Source organism: Psammomys obesus, unplaced genomic scaffold (assembly GCF_907164565.1).
Source record: "Psammomys obesus unplaced genomic scaffold, mPsaObe1.curated_primary_1811, whole genome shotgun sequence".
Lineage (NCBI taxonomy): Eukaryota > Metazoa > Chordata > Mammalia > Rodentia > Muridae > Psammomys > Psammomys obesus.
In genome coordinates, this window is record NW_026592118.1 from 16146702 (window position 1) to 16167889 (window position 21188).

Consider the following 21188-nt stretch of genomic DNA (forward strand, 5'->3'; position numbering starts at 1 on the left):
GCTACACAGAGAAACCCTGTCTTGGGGAAGAAAAAAACAAAACAAAACAAAAACATGATTTTTTAAATCTTTTAAACAATAAAAACAAGTTGTTAACTGAAGTAACTTAAAAAGCACATCTACAAAAGGAAAGCAGGTATGTCCATTCGAGATGAAGTGTGTTTCTTTGAAGACAAGATGTTAAAACCTATCCCAAGCTAGCTGGGAGCTGGACTGGCCCTGAGGAAGCCTCTGAATCTCTCTGTCAGCACACGCAGCTCTAGGGGGCATTTTACAAGCCTGTTCCCATTTAATTAGCACACCACCTTTACAGTCCAACTCCAACTGTTCTTCAGGAGATGGTGGTGACCAGCTGTCTTTGTTCATGGGGTAGGAGCTGCTCAAGTCACTGCTGGCTCTAAAACTGACTCCTAGGGCTTGTAGCTTTCTTTTTCCCATACCTGTTACAATTTACTAGTCCCGCTTTGCCAAAACATAAAACCATCCTTAGTATTATATTATGCTTTTAACTAGTGAGAATAATTTTATTTCTAGGGGCTATTACTGGCCAGAATTAGACTTACAGAGTTAAACATTTACAGGTTTTTCTGTGAGTCACTAATTCTTAGAAATTCCTTGAATTAAAAATTTAAATATTCAAATATTAATGTTAAGAGTGGTGCTGTATTTGTATTTTAATTTGTTTACTAATTAGAATTTCTTCAAGTATCTTAAATGATTTTTTTTTTTTTTTTTTTTTTTTTGCTTCTGAATGGTAACAGTTGTTTTATTTTTTTTTAAAAAATTAACTGATTTCGGGCTGGAGACATGGCTCAGAGGTTGAGAGCACTGCTTGCTGTTCCAGAGGTCCTGAGTTCAATTCCCAGCAACCACATGGTGGCTCACAACCATCTAGAATGAGATCTGGTGCCCTCTCCTGGCATGCAGGGGTACATGCAGGCAGAACATTGTGTACATAATAAAATAAACAAATCTTTAAAAAAAAAATTTAAACTGATTTCTTTCTCAAACTTTGTACCCTTAGTGCAGGCTGCGGAAGAACGGGAGCTATCTGTGCCATAGATTACACGTGGAACTTACTAAAGGCCGGGGTGAGTGTGCTTTTTATATAGCTTTATGGTTGCGTTATTGTCAGCGTCACATGAATATGAACTGTTAAAACCACAGTGTGTTTTCTTAGATATATCCCAGAATGAGTTTTACCGTGCAAGTGAAGGTAGTGAGGAAGTGCAAATGCTAGGTGCTGCCTTGAGGTTCTCAACTGGATGGACACCAGGGTAGGAGTTGGTTTTCCATTGAAAACCACTTCCATCCGGGGTGTGGCTCTCTGTGGACCATTCAGATAAAGATTCTCACAAGTCAGCGCGTGCATGCCTCCTTCCTCTCTTCTTTGTCCTGCCGTCTGCTACCTATATTGCTTTTTTTTTTGAAACAGGGTTTCTCTGTGTACCCTGGGCTGATCTTGAACTCACAGAGATCCGCCTGCTTCTGTTCCCCAGTGCTGGGATTAAGGGTGTGTGCCACCACTGCCTGGCTAATAAATATTTTTAAACTCCAAAATTAAAACTTGGAAGAGATATTTAAATAAATTCCAGCAAACAAAATTTGGAAAAAATCAAAATATTTAAATATCTCTTGAAGCATCAGTAAAGTTGTATATTTCAGTTGTAGTCCTCACTTAATTGAATTTGTCTTAACGTTGCCTGGTGTCGTGGCGCACACCTGTGATCCCAGGACGGGAGGCAGAGGTGGGCAGATCTCTGTAAGTTCGAGGCCAGCCTGGTCTATAAAGCAAGTCCAGGACAGCCAAGGACAGAGGACAGAGAAACCCTGTCTTGGGGGGAAAAAAAAGAATTTACCTTAAAGTAACTACAACATAGGCCTTAGCTGGAACTGGGTATATGGGTATATACATCCTTTAATGTCTATAGACTCCGAAGCTCTAAACCTGAAAATCATTCTTCAGTCATCGGTCTTTCTCATGGCTCTAAGACGTTTTTTTATTAGGCACCAAATTCTATCACGTCTTTCCTGTTCAGACTGCCATGTTTCCTGAAGTAGAAGTTGGCAGAGTACAAATGTACCTCAAGATGGTAGTCTCAGTTTGAAACGTACAAGGGGTTGTCCAGGTGGTTTTACAGCACCGCCTGGAGAGAAGCTTACGGATCTCTCTTTTAGTTCTTTGGGTTGTTTCTTGCACGGCCATGTCTTAAGACCACAGTGGCCTTAGAGAGTAGAGTCACATTCCTTATTAATGCGTATAGTGTGATTCAGGTGACCTTCTCCTAGGCTTCATCTATCTTCCGTTTCTTACTTCTTCAGTAATCAGTCTCCTTCATTCACACAGAGTAAACTTTGTCTCAGATGTGTGTGTTCACGTGCACGTGTGTAAGTTGTGTGTGTGTGCACTCGCCTGGGCGGCTAGAGGTGGACTTTGACTCTCTATCTTCCTGGCTCATTGGCCATCAGATTGTTCAGGTTGCTGTTTCTCGGCAAACTAGAAACTCCCCGAGTTAGGTAGCGCTCCCCAACACTGTGCACGCCTGGTGTTTCTGTGGGTTCTGAGGAGCCGCGCCAGGTCCTCCTACTTCCTTGAGCACCTCCTGACTGTGCCATCTCCTCGGCCCCTTTGTAACTGTCCCATCGCTCCTCCAGCCATCATAGTTTGTCCCAGCCTGTTTCCTGTATGCCCTGGTTGTGCTCTGCAGTGTGACCGCAGAGGATCGGTGAGCACTCTCCGGGTGCCATCCCCAACTGACACGCAGTGCGCGATAAATACTTGCAGTTATCCAGCCCATGCCTGAGGTCTGTGTAAAAACTCGGTGAGTATTTTACTGTTTTCTGACATTGTTACATATGTTGATTTTTTTTGTTTTAGAAAATTCCAGAGGAATTTAACGTGTTTAATTTAATACAAGAAATGAGAACACAAAGGCACTCTGCAGTACAAACAAAGGTATTGTTGATTTTTTTCTCTTTATAAATTATATTTTCATAAATGTTTCCTTTGGTGTTTTTCATTATCTCCTGTTTATCATTTCTCTTTCTAATAGGAGCAATATGAGCTTGTTCATAGAGCCATTGCCCAACTGTTTGAAAAACAGCTACAACTGTATGAAATTCATGGAGCACAGAAAATCACTGATGGTGTAAGGATTCTTTGCTCAATAGCTTTGGCAAGCTTACTTTACCAAGATTTAGCATTTGTAATCTTGTTTAGAGCTGTGTAAGAATGTCTGCAACAGGAGTTTTGGGGTTTTTGTTGTTGTTGTTGTTCTGGGTTTTTGAGATAGGGTTTTTCTATAACCTTGGTTGTCCTGGAACTTACTCTGTAGACCAGGCTGGCCTGGAACTCACAGAGATACCTGCCTGCTTCTACATTTGGAGTGCTGGAATTAAAGGTGTATACCACCACACCTGACTAATAGGGATACTTTTATCTGGCATAGGTTTTATTAAATTCACCTAACTTTTACTCTGTTATAATAGAGACTTAGTAACTCAAGACAAACTGAATAATCTAAGTAAAATTTTTAAAAGATCTTATGTCAGCAACTATTCATTATTGTTTCGAATATAAACTACCGTTTTTGTTTTTGAGGCAGGATTTCCCTGTGTAGCCTTGGGAGTCTGCTTGAATTTTCTTTTGGCATGATAGTATAACATTTTGTAGTTATTTTCATACCCTCCATGCTTTGATGTGTTGTGGGACAATCATGCTATGTAGCCTAAGCTGTTTGAGGTTCTCTTGCCTCAGCCTCTTAACATGTATGTAGACATACATCACCATGCCCAATGTATTATATGTGCCTTTATCAGTAAGTCCCTTTTTTGTCATGTTGTAATTCATAACCATTTTATCCTTAAATGATCTTACTGAATCTTCAGGGTTTTGGGTTTTTTTTTTTATTTTTATTTTTTTTATTTTTTTATTTTTTATTAGGGGTTATATGTGTGTTTGCATGTACAAATCATGCTGTAGGGGTGGGGATACATACCAGAGCATGTGTATGAAGGTCATAGACAACTTTATGGGTTCAGTTCTCTCGTGTGTCAATCAAGGACAATTGTTTTTCCTGTAATTTTCCCCCTGGCAGAATGATATTACCACTGGAAATCTGGTCAGCTCTGTGGATAGTGAAAAACAAGATTCTCCTCCTCCAAAGCCACCAAGGACTCGAAGGTATGAGTGTTTTTAACTTTTCTGACCTACCTAACTAAAGTGACAAATTGTGATTATCTTAGTTTTAAAACTGGTATTTCATTTAAGATGTAGAACATTTGCCAGTTATTTGTTACTGATATGCTCAAGTTTTTGTTTGAATTTTGTATGTCAATAGTGCATTGTACCAGAATTCATACTTTGGTGTTAGAATAAGAAGTATTTCCTTAGCTTTCTTTAAAGTAGTTTCTCTTAGGATAGGAGAACTTTCTGGAACCAGGAAGTCAGAGAACAGTTCATGTTTCAAGAAGCTACCTGTCTTGGCCAAGGCTTACTGCAGGTTTATTATATTACTGATGTAGCAGGTTGAGCATAAGATCTCTGAAATTCTGGGTATAACACAAAGGCAAAAAAGAAAGACTGGAAAACAGTGATGTAGAGACCATAAAGGAAAAAGGATTTTATTTGTTTTGTCTTGATTTGGTTTAACAGTGCTGGGAAAGGAACACAGAGTGCTTTCTGCATGTGAGACAAGCATTCTACCACTAGGCCACATACCCAGCCCCTGAGGGAATATTTTGTATGGCAAAAAATAGCATGAATGTCAACTCCCAGCAGAGTGCTGCCTGGGAAAATGAACTAGACTTTCAAACCTGTGTGTAAAGTGAAGAGCATTTGTGAAAGTCAAACAAGGGTTGTGGTTTGTTCATGTCAAAGCATTTAGAGCCATCTAGTTTGAGAAGCCCACAGACAGCATAGAATGTATTGGAACACATTCACTTAGGAACTTGAGAAAAATAGCAAGTAGAAAATTGGATGATGTTGGAGATAAAAATCTACATTGAAGAAACTGAGGCAGATTTGAGGATAGCTGCAAAGGGTAGCCTGGGCTACATGGCAGGTTTTTATGTTATGTTTTATTTTATTTTTTTAAGACTTGTTTGATTGTATGTGTGTGCATGTAAATCTCTGTGTGTAAACAGGTGGCAGCAGATCCTCTAGAACTGGAGTACAGGTGTTTGTAAGCAGTTGTGGGTGCTGGGAATCAAACTCTGGGCCTCTGAAAAAGCAACAGTGTTTTTAAACACTTAGCCATCTCACCAGCCTCAAGTTTTTAACTTTTTAAAAGACAGTTGTATTCAATTCAAATAAGTTGTCTTAAAGAGATTTATTTCTTGATTAGTAAACAGTTAAAACTAGAATTTTAAATAGAGATTTATTATTTTGGTTAATAAAAAAATTAAGGTTTCATGGTTGGAAAATTATGTATATCATTTAGCTTTTAAACAATATTTAAGGTACTTTCTGAAAATTTAAAACACCAAAATATTTGTTTCTAAAACTGATTGTATGTGAAAGTGCATGTGGATTCATTAAAAGCTAGAAATATCAAAGAAAAATGGAGGAAAATGATGAGAGAACCAACCATTTAAAAATTATAGTGTGTTTCAGACCAGTCCTTGGAAGGGAAAGGCAGAAAGATGAGAAGTTCAAGGCCAGGCCTGTCAGATGGTTCAGTGTGTGAGTCAGTGACAGGGGACCGGAAGACCTGAATTCAATTCCCAGTGGGAAGAGAATCAGCTCCTGAAAGCTGTCTCTGACGGCCACTGGGGTACAAGCTTACCCACACATTCACATCAGACACACTAATAGTGAACAAAATATTGTTCAGGTCCATTCTCAACGACAGCCTGGTCTTCACAAGACTGCATTTAATAAGATAAATAATATTTTGTTTCCACTAGTTAAAAAAAGAAAAATATCAGGGCTGGGTGGGGTGTGGCTCAGTGATTAAAGTGCATGCTATACAAGTGTGAGAACCTGAATTTGGCTCCCCTGCACTTAAGGCAAAAGTTTGGCATGGTGGCACCTACCTTAACCCCACCATTAGAAGGAGGGAGAGATAGAAATAGGCAGATCCCAGGAGCTCAGTGTCCAACCAAAAAGGCAAGCTCCAGCTTTAGTGAGAAAGCCTGTCCCCAAAAAGAAGGGAGAGCATGATAGAAAATACCTGAACTTGACCTCTGACCTTTACAGAAGCCTAAATAAGCAGCTGCACCCATACACCCTCATATGTACGTATTACCAATTCATGGGTTTGGGTAGACCACTGATGAGTAGATGTAGTTAAGAATTTGGCGAGGCTTGGTAGTGTGTGCCTTTAAACCCTACACTTGGGAGGCAGAGACAGGTGGGTCTTTGATTTCAAGGCCATCCTAGTCTATTGACTAGGGGCAGCCAGGACCACACAGAGAAACTCAAAGACTACTGTGAAAACAAGACGTTATAGAATGAAAGAGAGCATGGTGTGAAAGAGAGAGTAAGTGTGAATAATACTGATGGTCATAGATCGAGCTAAACAGAAGTGTAAGAGTATTGGAAAGCTAGAATAGGAGATGATTCCAAAGTAGGAAGTATAGTGTTTAAAACAAAAGGATCAAGAAACAATACCAGTGTCAACATTTTAAAATATTGAGGTATATATTTAGAAGTAGCTGTAAAATTTGTCTTGTTCTTTTTTTCCAATATGTAGTTCTGGCTGTCCTAGAACTAGTTTTGTAGACCACACTGGCCTCACAGTCACAGTTACCCATCTGCCTCTGCCTTCCAAGTGGTGGGAATAATGATGTATGTCTTCACACACCTGTGAAAAAGTTTCGGTTACTATAGAAGGGGAGGGGGGAACTGCTGGTTTTCATTAACATCACATGACTTTAAAACACTACATCTGTGTTACCTTGGTAAATATTGAATTTTCTTAGTCTCACAAATAGAATGTTATAACCATACTGTAATCAGTCAACTTACTTGTAAATGTTAAACATTCTTAGAATCTTGCTTGTTGCTTTACAGTTGCCTTGTAGAAGGGGATGCCAAGGAGGAAATACTACAGCCACCAGAACCTCACCCGGTGCCACCCATCTTGACACCCTCTCCCCCGTCAGCCTTTCCAACTGTTACTACTGTGTGGCAAGACAATGACAGATACCACCCAAAGCCAGTGTTGCACATGGTTTCATCAGAACAGCATTCAACAGACCTCAACAGAAATTACAATAAATCAGACCTCACAGGGAAAAATGAATCAGCTGTTGAACACATAGATAAAAAATTAGAGCGAAATTTAAGTTTTGAGATCAAGAAAGTCCCTCTCCAAGAAGGACCCAAAAGTTTTGATGGGAACACACTTTTAAATAGGGGACATGCGATTAAAATTAAATCTGCCTCTTCTGTAGTTGACAAAACCTCTAAGCCACAGGAGTTAAGTTCAGATGATCTAAAAGTTGATGATGTTTCTCAGAATTCTTGTGCAGACTGCAGTGCGGCACACTCAGACAGTGCTCCTGATTCTTCTGAAGAATCCCAGAACTCACACACACCACCACGGCCAGACCGCTTGCCTCTTGATAAGAAAGGACATGTCACATGGTCATTTCACGGACCTGAGAACGCCACGCCTGTATCCGACTCATCTGAAGGCAAATCCCCAGATAACCATTCTCAAACTATAAAAACTGTGAGCTCAACACCCAATTCTGCAACAGAAGAGGAGACCCAGGATCTTGTGGATCACCATAACGGCTCCCCTCTGAAAGCGCCGCTCAGCTTTACCAATCCCCTTCACTCTGATGACTCAGACTCAGATGAAAGGAACTCTGATGGTGCTGTGACCAAGAACAAAACTAGCATTTCAACAGCAAGTGCCACAGTTTCTGCTGCCAGTAGCACTGAAAGTGCTTCCACTAGGAAAGTGTTGCCAATGTCCATTGCTAGACAGGAGGTGGCAGGAATGCTGCATTCAGGTGCTGAAAAAGGTAATATGGTATCGGACTTCTGGTTCCCCTTATTATCTGCCCATCTCTGTTCTGAGCAGTTTAGCTCTTTCAGTTCATTATGACTTACTCCACATCATACTTGAACCTGCAGCAAAATCTAGTTTTAAATAACTTTGGGGTTTTTTGTTTTGTTTTGTTTTGTTTTTTTGAGACAGGGTTTCTCTGTGTAACACTGGCTGTCTTGGAACTCACTCTTGTAGACCAGGCTGGCCTCAAATTCAGAGATCCAGCTCCCTCTGCCTCATGAGTGTTGGGATAATGACTGTCCAGCAGATGACATTTTTTTTTTTAAAGATTCAGATTCAAAGTCATGTTATTTTCTTTTCTCCATCTAATCTAAATGTCTATAATTAGCAGGGTTTTTTTTTTCTAAATATGTACAACTTCATTTATATCTCCACATTTAAATTAGTATTTTTAAATATTTATTTATATTGTATATATGAGTGCTCTGTTTACATGTATGGCTTCATGCCAGAAGAGGGCATCAGATCCCATTACAAATGATTATGATCCACCATGTGGTTGCTAGGGCTTGAACTCAGGACCTCTGAAAGAGCAGCCAGTGCTCTTAACTGCTGAACCATCTCTCCAGCCCCTAGTATTTTTTTTTCCTTTGCTCATATATTATAGCTCAACCACAGTTTATCCTCCCTCCCCTTTCCCCCACCTTCCCTCTCCCCCAGATTCACCCACCTACACACAAAAAAAAGTTTATATCTAAGGGATATCAACTAAACATGGTATAACAAGGTACAGTAAGACCAAGCGCATACTGTCACATCAGGCCGGCCCATTGGGAGGAAAAGGGTCCCACAAGTAGGCAAAAGAGTCAGGGACAGCCTGCTGTCCTTACTTTTTAACATTTATATTTATTGTTACCATACTTTGATCATTATGGGTGGACTTTGTTTTTCACAGAATCATTGTAACTAGAAGATTGCTTTGTTCTTGTTTTGTATCACTTAGTGCTTTATGTAAGTCAGATTTCTCTGACTAATTAGAAATTAGTGTAAAATAATTTGAAGAATCGGTGATACAAATACTGTAGAATACATCTTAATCATTTCATTTCACCTGTGCTTCCTGTAAATACTTGGTAGTCATTTTTTCCTATCTGACTACAAGATAACTTTTCAAAGAACTCTCTTAACAAATGCTTACAATAAAGTTACTCTCTAGTGGTAAGTTAACCCATAAGTTACTCCGCTGACTAGAGGCAGTTTAATTCACTCGGAGCTCAGCAGGTGTGTATATCACTGTTAGGCAGTTTGCCATGTCAAGGTGATGCATGCACTCTCTGAGATGTATAATTTTTCAGCAGGGTTTCTTTATGTAGTTCAGGCTGGCCTGGAACGCAGGTCCTCCAGACTCTACCTCCCTTGCACTGGGAGTCAAGTCTGATTCACCATGCCTGCTATCTAGCATTAAAATTTTTATGGTGCCTTCCCTCTTGCTTTGTTTTTGAGACAAGGGCCTGGAATTTCATTTCTGTCTCAATCTTCTGTGCTCTGAGATATCCAGGAATTTACTACCATAACTGTCACAAGTAGAGTTATTTTTTAGGGCCAGAGAAGATGGCTCAATTATCAAGAGCACTGGCTGTTCTTCCAGAGGCCTGGGGTTCAATTCCCAGCACCCACGTGGCAGCTCACAACTGTCTATTACACTAGTTTGAGGGGATCAGACACCCTCACACAGACATACTTACAGGCAAAACGCCAATGTGAATAAAATAGAAATAAGATTTTTTTTAAAAGATTTATTTACTTATTTATAGTGTTCTGCCTGCGTGTATGCCTGCAGGCCAGAAGAGGGCAGCAGCTCTCATTCGAGATGGCTGTGAGCCACCATGTGGCTGCTGGGAATTGAACTCAGGACCTCTGGAAGAGCAGCTAGTGCTCTTAACCTCTGAGCCATCTCTCCCGCCCCCAAAATAAGTTTTTTTAGTAGAGTTTTTTTAATTGTTTCTAATCATTTCTAATCACTTACCTTGTAGTTTATATCATGTATTGTTTATTTCATACTTGATTTATTACTTACTTTGAAAAATAATGGACACAAAAATTTTGTATTAGAATTTGTTAGTGAATTAACCCAATAATTTTGTATTGATAACAAAAAATAGTATTTTGTATAAGTTACTGCCTGATAAAATTTCTCAATGTGAATTCTTTCATTAGTTCTTTTTTTTTTCCTTTCCGTGTACCAGGGCCTATACATGTATTACCTTAGGCCTGAAATTTTACTCAGTTTTGGCCACAGTTGTCCCCACACACTGTGTGATGTGCAGAAGCCTTTGTAAAACAAGGCAGTCTGTAGTTGTGTAATGGGGTGGGGGCACTGGGAATTAGTCTTGGGTCTCTTACATGCTGCGTGAGTGCTCTAGCCTAGAGCTGTAGCCACAGTCATGACTATGTAATCTTTACAGAAAGCTTGTAGTGTGCAAAAGGCCATTTAGAGATCCAAGGAGAAGCATGCAGTTGAAAAGCAAGGAATTAGAAAATAGAATTCTTGACAAGTGTTGATCATTAAGAAAGAAAAGGTTAACAGTGTGCAGAACTTACTGCCACTGTCGTGTGTCCTTCCTTGAAATAACCATTTCTTTACTGTAATAGTTAGTGATAAGAGGACAAGGAGAAATAATGCTTGGTGGTTTGCCATCTTCCCACTGCCACTCTTGGATATGATAAATTGTCCTGGAACTCTAGGTAGGTATATCGAGTATTGGAGCTCTGGACTAAAGGCTATTGTTTGTGTGCATGTGACCCACAAAAGAAACCTAAGAGAAGGAAGGGCAATCAGCCAGCATCATTGCTTGCTGAAATTTTACGTGATTTTTCAGTTTTTAGTGTTTACAGCTATCAAGTATGGTAAAATAATAATATCCTCTTCTTTTCTGAAAAAAATAGGGATAAAACCTGGGCAGTAGGGACAAAGCCTGGACAGAATAATATAGGATCCTCAATACAGTTTTCCTTATCTGTTTTGCCTAGACGGGGTATACATGCACAACTGTATGCTCTTGTTTTCCTTCTCTCCCTAGAGCAAAAATTTAAAGTTTTATTACACTGCTTTATCCTGAGTCTTAAAGCCAATCTATGGGCTGGAAAGATGGCTTAATGGTTAAGAATACTGACTGCTCTTCCAGAGGTCCTGAGTTTAATTCCCAGCCACCACATGGTAGCTCACAACCATCTGTAATGGAATCTGATTTTCTCTTCTGGTTTGTGTGAAGACAGAGTATATAAATGTAAGAAAGAAAGAAAGAGAGAAAGAGAGAGAGAGAGAGAGAGAGAAAGAGAAAAAGAGAGAGAGAAAGAAAGAAAGAAAGAAAGAAAGAAAGAAAGCAAACCTGTGGGGCTTCCTTATTTTATTAATGCATTCTTTTTTACCTTTTCTAGGAGCTAATTTGGTTTTTGCTGCTGTAAAAACCTTTAAAATAATAGAGTCAGATGATACTGTTCACAGTACTTGGTAGTAAATTAGTGGTTACTAAAACATTAGTAGAGCTATTAGAAAGATAACTTGCGCTTCAAATGTTCCTTTAGCTGCTTGAAATGTGACTTGAGTACATAATTTTCAAATAAATGAAGGTTACGAAGGTGACTTGGAGAGGTAGTGCATGCCAGAATTCATGAGAGTTAAGCAATTGAGTCGTTAGGAAACACTGGCTTTCCCCAAGTGCCCAGCTTTCTTTGTACACAAAACATTATCAGGAAACTCAACAAGCCAGTGGTTTCTTTACTGAAGACTTTCACCCTCAGTACAATCAGAGTGATGTCTTTAGAGTTCCAGTAGGGGACATTTGCTTTTAGTAGTAATGGAGTTTGTTCTGTCTTTGCTCAGTAACATTCTTAACTCTTGCCAGGCACGGTGCCGCACACCTGTAATCCCAGCATTCTGGGAGTTCGAGGCCAGCCTGGTCTAAAGAGCTAGTCTAGGACAGCCAGGGGTACACACAGAAACCCTGTCTTGGAGGTTGGGGGAGAGTCTTAATTCTTCTTGATCATGAATTTAGTGGTAACAATGTTCGAAAACTAATTTTTTTGGTCCGTGACAGAATTTTTTTAAAGTATCAAAGTTGTATTGTTTGGGTGGCCCTTGCTGACTTTTAACTGTCTGAATTTGTGTTTAATGCAGATGCTGATGCAGGGGAGGAGTCGCCTCCCCCCTTGCCTGAGCGAACGCCTGAGTCGTTCGTGTTAGCAGGTGAGCATGGTAAGGCTTTCTCTGCCTTGCTGATGTTAGCCTTGCAGCTAACGTGCTGAGTAATGAAAACCAAAATCTAAGTCCTAACTGACGCCGACAGCTTTTTATTACTCACTAGAAAAGTTCTTTAAGCAGTAGTTTTTACAGATGATGGCATTTGTAACAGCCATTGTAACTACTAGAATTAAGTCAAATGCAATTTCAAATATATTTGCAGTATAGTGGGTGTTTCATTCACTAAAGACAGCATATACAACTTCACTTTCGAGTGTATAAGTTAAAATTCAAGTTGGGTTGTGGATGGGCATCTTTATGAAGACAGTTTCTAAAACTTGTATGGTGTGGTTTTGTATTGACTTTAATACAAAGAAATTTCAAGGGTTAAAGACAAACTTTTAATATTGAGATTTCATTTTTCTCAGATATACCTGTGAGATCTGAATGGCATGAACCTCCAGATGAGGAATGGTCTGAACAAAGGGAATCTGAAGTGAGTTGCGTGGGGACTGCAATAGCTCTACCGTTAGCTTATTACCCTAACTTACCAGTTGCCACCATTGCTGCATGCTTTTTTGAGACAGGTTTCTCTCTATAGCCCTGGCTGTCCTAGACTTGACCTGTACACCTGGCTGGCCTCGAACTCAGGGAGATCACCCTGCCTCCGCCTCCCTGAGTGCTCCTCACCACCACCCTGCTGTTTATTCCTTTTTTTAAGGTAGGGTCTCCTGTAGTCAGACTGTCCCCAAACTCACCTTGTGCCCAAGGTTGCCCTTGAACTGCTGACCCTCCTCCTGATTAAAAGTCTATGTAAGCCTTTTTAAAAAGATATGATATATTTTAAAAAGAATTCTCTGGCTTTCATAAGACCATCTCTTCCAACTATTATTTGGACAAACTGCTTTTGAAAAATTCATAAATTAGACCATGTTTTAAATCATTTTGATTATTTGGGGGAATAAGCTCCTATACTACATTTTGTCCCCCTATCATATACAACCACACTAGATTTATTCTATATTCCTAAAACACTCCATTGTGGTAACTTGTACTAAGGGTTAGCACAGTTTGATAAAATACAGTAGGTGTTGGTAGATGACAGCTGTGTGTTCCTGTGTGCGTTAGTTGTTAGGTGGGGGTGTTGTTATGCAGAAACTTCCCGTATGGCATATACCGGTGTAACAGGAGCTGTGGGATGGAAGCGGGGCAGCAGTTGCTGCTGATGCATGGGGATTAGAGTTCCCATCCCAGGACCCTTGTAGAAATCCAGGTGTGCCCTAGCACCGTGTGGGTAGACAGCACTGATGCCTCCTGACTGCTGGCCTGTGTCCAGACTCAGTGAGACTCTGCCTCAGACAAGAAGGACAGAGCAAGGTCCCGAGGTCAGCCACAGCCCTGTGCACACACACCAACACCTTGATGGGAACTTTTTAAATAAAGCATAACAAAATCTCAAGAATAAGGAAACACCATTGCTTTCTTTGTCTTTGATATTAAAAAATATAGATAGAAGCCAGGTGCTGTGCCACACAGCTGTAATCCCAGCACTTGGGGAGGCAGAGGCAGGCAGCTCTGTGAGTTCTCTGAGGCCATCTTGGTCTATAAAGCAAGGCCAGGACAGCCAAGGCTACCCAGAGAGGCCCTGTCTCAAGGGGAAAAAAATCTCGATACAAACCAAGCATGTTGGTGCATGCCTGTAGTCCCAGCACTTTAGGGTGGAGGAAAGACGACGAGTTTGAGGATACTTTTGGCTACATAGTGACTTTGAAGCTACCCTGGCCTAAGTGAGATTCTCTTTCAAAAGTTTATTTAAAAATTAGTAAAATTTTTACTTAAATAAAATAATAAAGAGGGGATTTTTTAATACACCCTAATTTCTTGGGATATATTTCTATAATAGATTAAGTGCTCTATTTATTGCATATAAGATGAGCTTATTGTAATAGCTATTAAATGTCTTTGCAGGGCTTGATAACTTCTGGAACTGAAAAACATGGTAAGATATTAGATTAATTTTTCTTTTCTACTGTTGACTTGATTTCTCTAAAGTAGCACATATTATGCCTCATGCTCTTTGGTCAGTTCTATATATGGAGGTCTCTAGGATAACTTCTTGAGAAAGTACAGTTCTGTAATATAATTCTTCCAAACTATTTCACACACAGATATTACTGATCTCAATTTGAAAGTCATCATTTGAAAGTTATTATCAGAAGTTATGAGTTATAGGTTACTTTTTTGGTATTTTTGTATTTTTATTTATTGAAATATCTAGAAGCTATGGGTATAGTTCTGAATGATCATATTGTTAATAGATCTAAGGTCTAGGTTCATTCTCTTGCACCAAAATTAACAATTACTTAGAAGTTTACGTTTTGAGTAAATGCTGCTGACTAACCTACAAGGTGTGTCCCTAAAAGAGTCTTAGAAATCTTCTGTTGAAGGTATTTCCATTTATTCGAAAAAAAAAAACCAAACAGTAATTATACTATCAAGTTAGCAGTTTTCTATTTGATTGAGGATAAGTCAGCATGTGCCTGAAATGTATGGAGTCCTAACTCTGCAGCCCCCCAAATCAGGTATGGTGATACACACCTGAAATCCCAGGATTTGGGAGGTAGAAGCAGGAGGGTCAGAGTCAAGGCCAGCCTGTACTACACAAAACTTTGTCTGCAGTGGGAGGGAGGGAAGGGACCATTGAAGGACTTCTGCCATCATCAAATCGATGTTATTAATTTTTATGTTGGAAATTTTATCCCAGCACTTGGGAGGCTAGGTAGACAGATTCTCTGAGTTAGAGCCAGTCCAGTCTAAAAGCAAGTTCCATGACAGGCACAGCTATTTACACAGAAAAACCCTGTCTCAAAAAAAAAAAAAAAAAAAACCCCAAAAAAAAAAAAAAAGAAAAAAAAAAGCTGGAGGCAGTGGCACAAGCCTTTAATCCTAGCACTCTGGGAAGCAGAGGCAGGTTTATCCCTGAGTTCGAAGCCAGCCTAGTCTACAAATTCCAACACAGCCAAGGCTATACAGAGAAACTGTCTCAGAAAAAAGCCATACTGATAATAATAGTTACCTGTCTTAGACCAGCGGATAGCAAGCATTCCTGACACATGGTAACTGTCAAATGGTGACACTGCTGTTACTGTCACCCTGCTCATTCCCTGGACTTCCTTAAGTCTATTCCCTTCTGAAACACCTATAGTGGGGCTCTTGGTGCTACCTGCTTCTTTTGTCTGCTTCAGTTAGCGCCATCTCCTGTATTCCCTGGCTTTTTTTTTAAATAATTTATTTAATTTTATTGTATGTGCATTAGTGTGAAGGTGTTAGATCCCTTGGAATTGGGGTTACAGACAGTTGTGAGCTGCCATGTGAGTGTTGGGAATTGAACCCGGGTCCTTTGAAGGAGCAGACAGTGCTCTTAACCACTGAACCATCTCTCCAGCCCCCTCCCTGGCTTTCTAAATGTGGCTTCTAACCCTGAGTCCTGCTCCTAGATGACCTTGACTTGGCTAAGAAATTGAAGTCTTAAAGATGGCCCTTAGGACCTCACCTGCACTCATTTCATTTCTGTCTCCTGTCTTCATTGTATCTCTGTGTGACCTCATTATGAAGTTTACCATACTACGAGATGATTTATGCAGGTCTCTTACAGGCCAGCAGCTGGAGGGCTGTAACCCCCGGGTCCTGTCTGGAACTGACAGGACTTGGTATACCCTTGAGCTGAACTTTTGTTTGTTTTAGAAAATTGTTTAAATGAGGTGGGTTCCCTTGCTGCTGAGCCTGACAACGCATGTTTAATCTCTAGGACACACATGACAGAAGGAGAGGCCGACTCCTGAAAATTGTCCTCTGGCTTTCACACATGCTGTGGCATTTGCATTCTCATAAATAATAAACGTAAAAGAAACCCAAGTAGGGCATGATGATGCATGCCTGAAATTCTAGCGCTTAGGAAGCAGGCAGGAGCATCAGGAGTTAGAGGCCATCCTGGGCTATATAGCAAGACTCTCTTTCGGCAAAATGGAAAGAAAACTAAAAAGGACAGGTTAGGTTGGGCAAAGAATAATATAACAAACCTTAGGACTGTTGACTTTTCTCTAGGCTACAAGCATCTTACGGACAGGGATCACCTTTAGATTTACCCTGGGTTTCTAGAAAGGTTCTTCCCAGAGGTTGAAGGAGGCTGAGCTAGGTGCATCCCTCCAATTTGAGCTGTGTGGAGGCAGAATCTGATGCCAGCCTGGTCTGCTTACCAAGATCCCTCTTGTAGGAAAGAAGGAGGGAGAGAGGAAGAAAGTTATAGAAAAATTAATGTTAATTACTTTTTTAAAAGCAATCTTTCCATCAGTCTTTAAATGAATAGATTAACTAATTTAAACAAGAAGACTTGAAGAATTCCTATTGGCATGGAGAGTGGTAAGCCGTCCATCAACTGGAAGCTGTTTGACTATATAAGTGTCTTAAGAAACTACAGCAGACCATGCTGCGGACTGGCGAAATAAGGAGAGCATAAGAACCCCCCCTTTACAGCCTTGTACAGTATGCTGCCCAGCACGGGGCTGGTCTGGAGTGCGTGCTTGTGGTTCCAGCACTCAGGGCCAAAGCAGGAGACCTGAAGCTTCAGAACAATCTGAGCTATGTAGTGAGGCCATCTGAAAATACCTCCAAAACAAAACAAAAAAAACCCCACATGAATAAGTACCTAAAAATGCTTGGTCACCTCTCTCCGAGTCTCTAGAAATGACAGTCCGGGGTTCTTTTATTCTGTACCCTTCTTCTGACAAAGTATTGTGAATGTGATGCTGCCTTACAGGATGGTGATTAATGAGGACTGTTTTATTTTAGATGCAGGAGGCATCCACACAGAGGCTTGTACAGAATGTCCGCCTACTTTCAGGGACAAGAAAGATCAAATAGCAGAAAGTCTAACAGAAGCCACAGATATTGGTAACTTACTTCATAATTCTAAAAGCCAGGCATATTGGCACTCTTTTATCGCTTGCACCTGTCCTTCCCCATCTCCTTTGATGAATTCTGGTTAGAAGTGTATTTTCTTAGATATTAGAATGACTACATCAGATTGCTTCTTTGGTCCCTTTGCTTGGAGTATCTTTTTCCAACCCTTTACTCTGAGGTAAGGTCTGGACAACTCCCTGTGCCCTGGAAGTGCTGAGCAGCCCCAGCTAGTAGTGGACATTAAATAATAGAAATATTTGGTTATGCAGTTGTCTTTGGGGGTTTCTTAGAGCGTATGACCAAAGGGAACTCTTCTGTTTTCTCACTTGGCTAGTTAGTCATGAGTGGCTTGAGCACTTCCCTTAGGGTAGAGTGTGCTGAAGTGGTTTCTGGCCCAGGCTTCCATTCTAGGGCCAGACATTTTCCAGTTTGACAGAAATTTTCATTTCAGTAATGCCTGTCCTTCAGTTGCCTACCCTTCTGTCTTCTAGCACACTCAGTAGGCACTTCCCCTTCTTCCTCTGTGTGTAGCAGAAGGATGGATCCTGTTTTCACCTTCATTCTCTTAGTCTTTGTCTTTTTATTGAGGTATTAAGACCTTTGATATGTAGATACCAGTGACCAATGATTGTTAATTCCTATTATTTTGGTGATGGTGGTGCTGTTGCGGGGGGAGGGTCCTTTATGGTTTGCTAGTCTGAGGTTATTTATTGCCTGTGTTTTCATGGGTGTGGTTAACCTCCTTGGGTTCAGGTTTCCCTCTAGCACCTTCTATAGGGCTGAATTTGTAGATGAATATTGTTTAAATTTGACTTGATTGTTGAATGTCTCATTTTCTTCTATGGTGATTGAAAGTTTTGCTGGGTAAAATAGTTTGGCTGGAATCTAGGGTCTCTTAGAGTGTGCAAGACATCTGTTCAGGCTTTTAGAGTCTCCATTGAAAAGCTGGATGTAATTCTAATAGGTCTGCCTTTATATATTACTTGCTCTTTTTCTGAAGATGCCCTCCCACACCAAGACAGGGTTTCTGTGTGTAGCCCTGGCTGTCCTAGAAACTCACTCTGTAGACCAGGCTGGCCTCAAACTCAGAGATCTGCCTGCCTCTGCTTCTCAAGTGTGCCACCACCACCTAGCTCCCCTTGCAGCTTTTATTAATCTTACTTGTTTTGTATGTTTAGTGTTTTGTTTCTTATGTGGCAAGAGGACTTGCTTTTCTGGCCCCAGTCTACTTTGGTGTTCTGTAAGCTTCTTATACCCTTATAGGCATGTCCTTTTTGGGGAATGGGGGGGGGGGTTGTTGATTCTTTTTGTTATTGTTTGTTTGGGTTTTGTTTGTCCAGTTTTCGAGACAAGGTTTCTCTGTGTTGCCTTGGCTGTCCTGGACTGGCTTTGTAGACCAGGCTGGCCTTGAACTCAGAGATCCACCTGACTCTGCCTCCTGAGTCCTGGGATCATAGGTGTGTACCACCATGCCCAGCAGACATGTCCTTCTTTAGGTTAGGAAAATTTTCTTCTATGATTTTGCTGAAAATATTTTCTGTGTCTTTGAGCTGGGAATACTCTCCCTCCTCTATTCCTATTTCTTCATCTGTTTGTGTTTTCTTGGCTTTTTTAAAGGGATTTATTCATTTCGTCCAATTTTTGTGTGTGTTTCCCATGTTTTCTCTGAGGTATTTATTAATTTCCTCTTTAGGGACCTCTATCACCTTCATATAGTCGGGTTTAAGGTCTTTTTCTTGCGCGTCAGCTATGTTGCAGTATTCAGGGCTGGTGTGGTAGGATTCTGCCTCTGGTGGAGACATAGTACCCTGACTGTTGGTGATTGTGGTCCTGTGCTGGAGTCTAGGCATCTGTGTTTGGGGGTGATTGTAGGCTAGGGGCTGATTTCTGGGTTTGTCTTTGTTGGGTGGGTGTTTGGTTCCTTGATTTTGTTTCCTCTCTAGATTTTCAGAGAGTGATGCCTGTGTTGTGTGTTTTGTTGGCCTGCTCTGCTCTGTTTATGGGGAATGGCTGCTGGTATTGGAGCCTGGGGGAAGGACAGGCCAGGGGAAATGATCTGTGAGATCTACCAGAGGCATGGACAGGGTGAAGGGAAGCTGCAGCTGGTGTTCTGTTGCAGTGCTAGGGGGACCCTGGTAATTGGGGTTGGAGCTATGCCTGTATTCTTAATGTTTTTAAACTATTTTTGAGTGTTAATCTGATACTATGTTTTTTATTGGTTTTGACTACAGGTTTTGGTAATCGCTGTGGAAAACCTAAAGGACCAAGAGACCCACCTTCAGAATGGACATGATTCAGGGAGCTAAAAGACACTTTAAATTATACTGGAAAATTCAAGTGCCACCGAAAGCCAGATTTATAGTATTCCATCTTTAAAATGTGGGACTAACAGCAGTGTAGATTGTTACCTTAATATTTTCTGCTGGGACCATCTACCTGCCTTATACTACACTTAGGAAAAAGTATTACCTATTGTTTATTTTGTAACTTCAAGTATTACTGCCTTAATGTCTCTTAACCCTGTTACAAGCTGCTTGTAGACCTGTTAATATAGTAATACTTTTATGATAAATTGAGTTAAAGGACTACTCTTTTGCTGTTTTATCATGTATGCATTATTTTGTATATGTACAGGGCAAGTAGGTATATAATTTGATAAAGTTGAAGTCATAAAATATTATTAACAGAAGATGTAAGAATTTCTGCATGGTCTAAGTCTTTGTGTACCTTACTTGTAAATTATTTGCCCTGAAGTTTTAGAAAACAGTTTCTGAATTTTAAAATTGCTGGAATCATGCAGCCAGCATTGCAGGTTATCAGAGATCAAAGATTGTAATAATAATACATTTTGTAAATTGTAAGCAAAAAGTTATTTTTATATTATATACTGTCTAATTGTCCATCCTAATGGTTCTTGTTTTCATCTAGTCATGGAGATTCAGTAAGTGCCTTGGAACAATATTGAATTCTCTTAGCTCGTGTGTGTTACTTTAAAATTTGAATTCAACTGGGATTAGAAGACTATCAGAGTACATGTATGTTTCAGGATATTTGACCTGCCATTAAAAACAAACAGTTTTACACTGCTACATCTTGTATTGCTTTTTTTATTCTGAAGAAAAAGATACAGTTTTTTAAATTGTGTCTTTGTAAACATGTGTGGAGTTATGTACGTGTGAGTGCTGGTGCCACAGAGACCAGAGGCATACAGTCCTCCTGGAGCTGGGATCACAGGACACTGTCGGCGGTTTGATACGACTTCTGAAAACTGACCTTGGGTCCTCTAGAAGAGCGGTGTGCACGCTTCACTGTTGTACCGTCTCGCCAGCCCTTCATTCCTACCTGTTAAGTCATATTTTGTGGGTGGATGTAATCATTTAATTATGGGATGGGACAGCCTAGAAATCCTGCTTTATGTCTGGAGATGGCTACATGGAAGACGTGTAGGATAGGAGGGTCATTTGATCGCTTGAATTTACAAGTTTTAAAACTAGTCTGTGCAACATAACGAGATTTGAAAGTGAGACTAGAAAGTGCCTTCTAAAAAAAAAAACAGGCTATGACCATTCTCAGCACTGTCCTTGGTCAGTACCAAGCATCCTGTCATTCTCTTCTTCGATCCCAGAAGAACACCCAACAAGGGAGGGTCCTGCATGTCTTCCCCTCCCAGGATGGAAGCTTGCAGTCATAAACACTCAGACTAAATTTCAGTCTCAGGGATTGGATTGCACACTATGTTTTCCCTGTGCATTTTAAAGATTCGGAAACCATGAGCCTGAAGAGAGAGAGAGAGAGTAATTCATAGGGTTGTTTCAATGCTGTAATATTGCGTGGTTGTTGTTTCTGCTTTAGTTACTCATTTGTGATTTCTGTTAAGTTGGTTTTAATTTTTGCACTGGGATCTTGTGTATTCCAGACTGGGGTGAGTGTTATTATATAGCCACAGTGGGCCTTGGTTTGCTGCTGTTCCTCCTGCCTCAACCTCCCAAATGATTATGAGATTCACTCCCAGCTTTATGTTAGCA

General features: G+C 40.4%; 1 protein-coding gene across 6 annotated transcripts in view; it reads left to right on the top strand.

Moving 5' to 3' along the window:
- Positions 1–20252, top strand: part of Ptpn12 (protein tyrosine phosphatase non-receptor type 12) — a 66528-nt gene extending 46276 nt beyond the window's left edge. For all 6 annotated transcript variants that reach the window (XM_055612655.1, XM_055612658.1, XM_055612660.1 and 3 more), the window contains 10 exons: positions 1025–1091; positions 2879–2956; positions 3054–3149; positions 4098–4183; positions 7016–7977; positions 12142–12210; positions 12633–12700; positions 14173–14203; positions 17053–17154; positions 19395–20252. In XM_055612655.1, coding sequence (XP_055468630.1) covers positions 1025–1091; positions 2879–2956; positions 3054–3149; positions 4098–4183; positions 7016–7977; positions 12142–12210; positions 12633–12700; positions 14173–14203; positions 17053–17154; positions 19395–19456 — 1621 coding nt within the window. In that variant the 3' untranslated portion in view covers positions 19457–20252. The remainder of the gene's footprint in view (positions 1–1024; positions 1092–2878; positions 2957–3053; positions 3150–4097; positions 4184–7015; positions 7978–12141; positions 12211–12632; positions 12701–14172; positions 14204–17052; positions 17155–19394) is intronic.
- Positions 20253–21188: the final 936 nt, after the last annotated feature.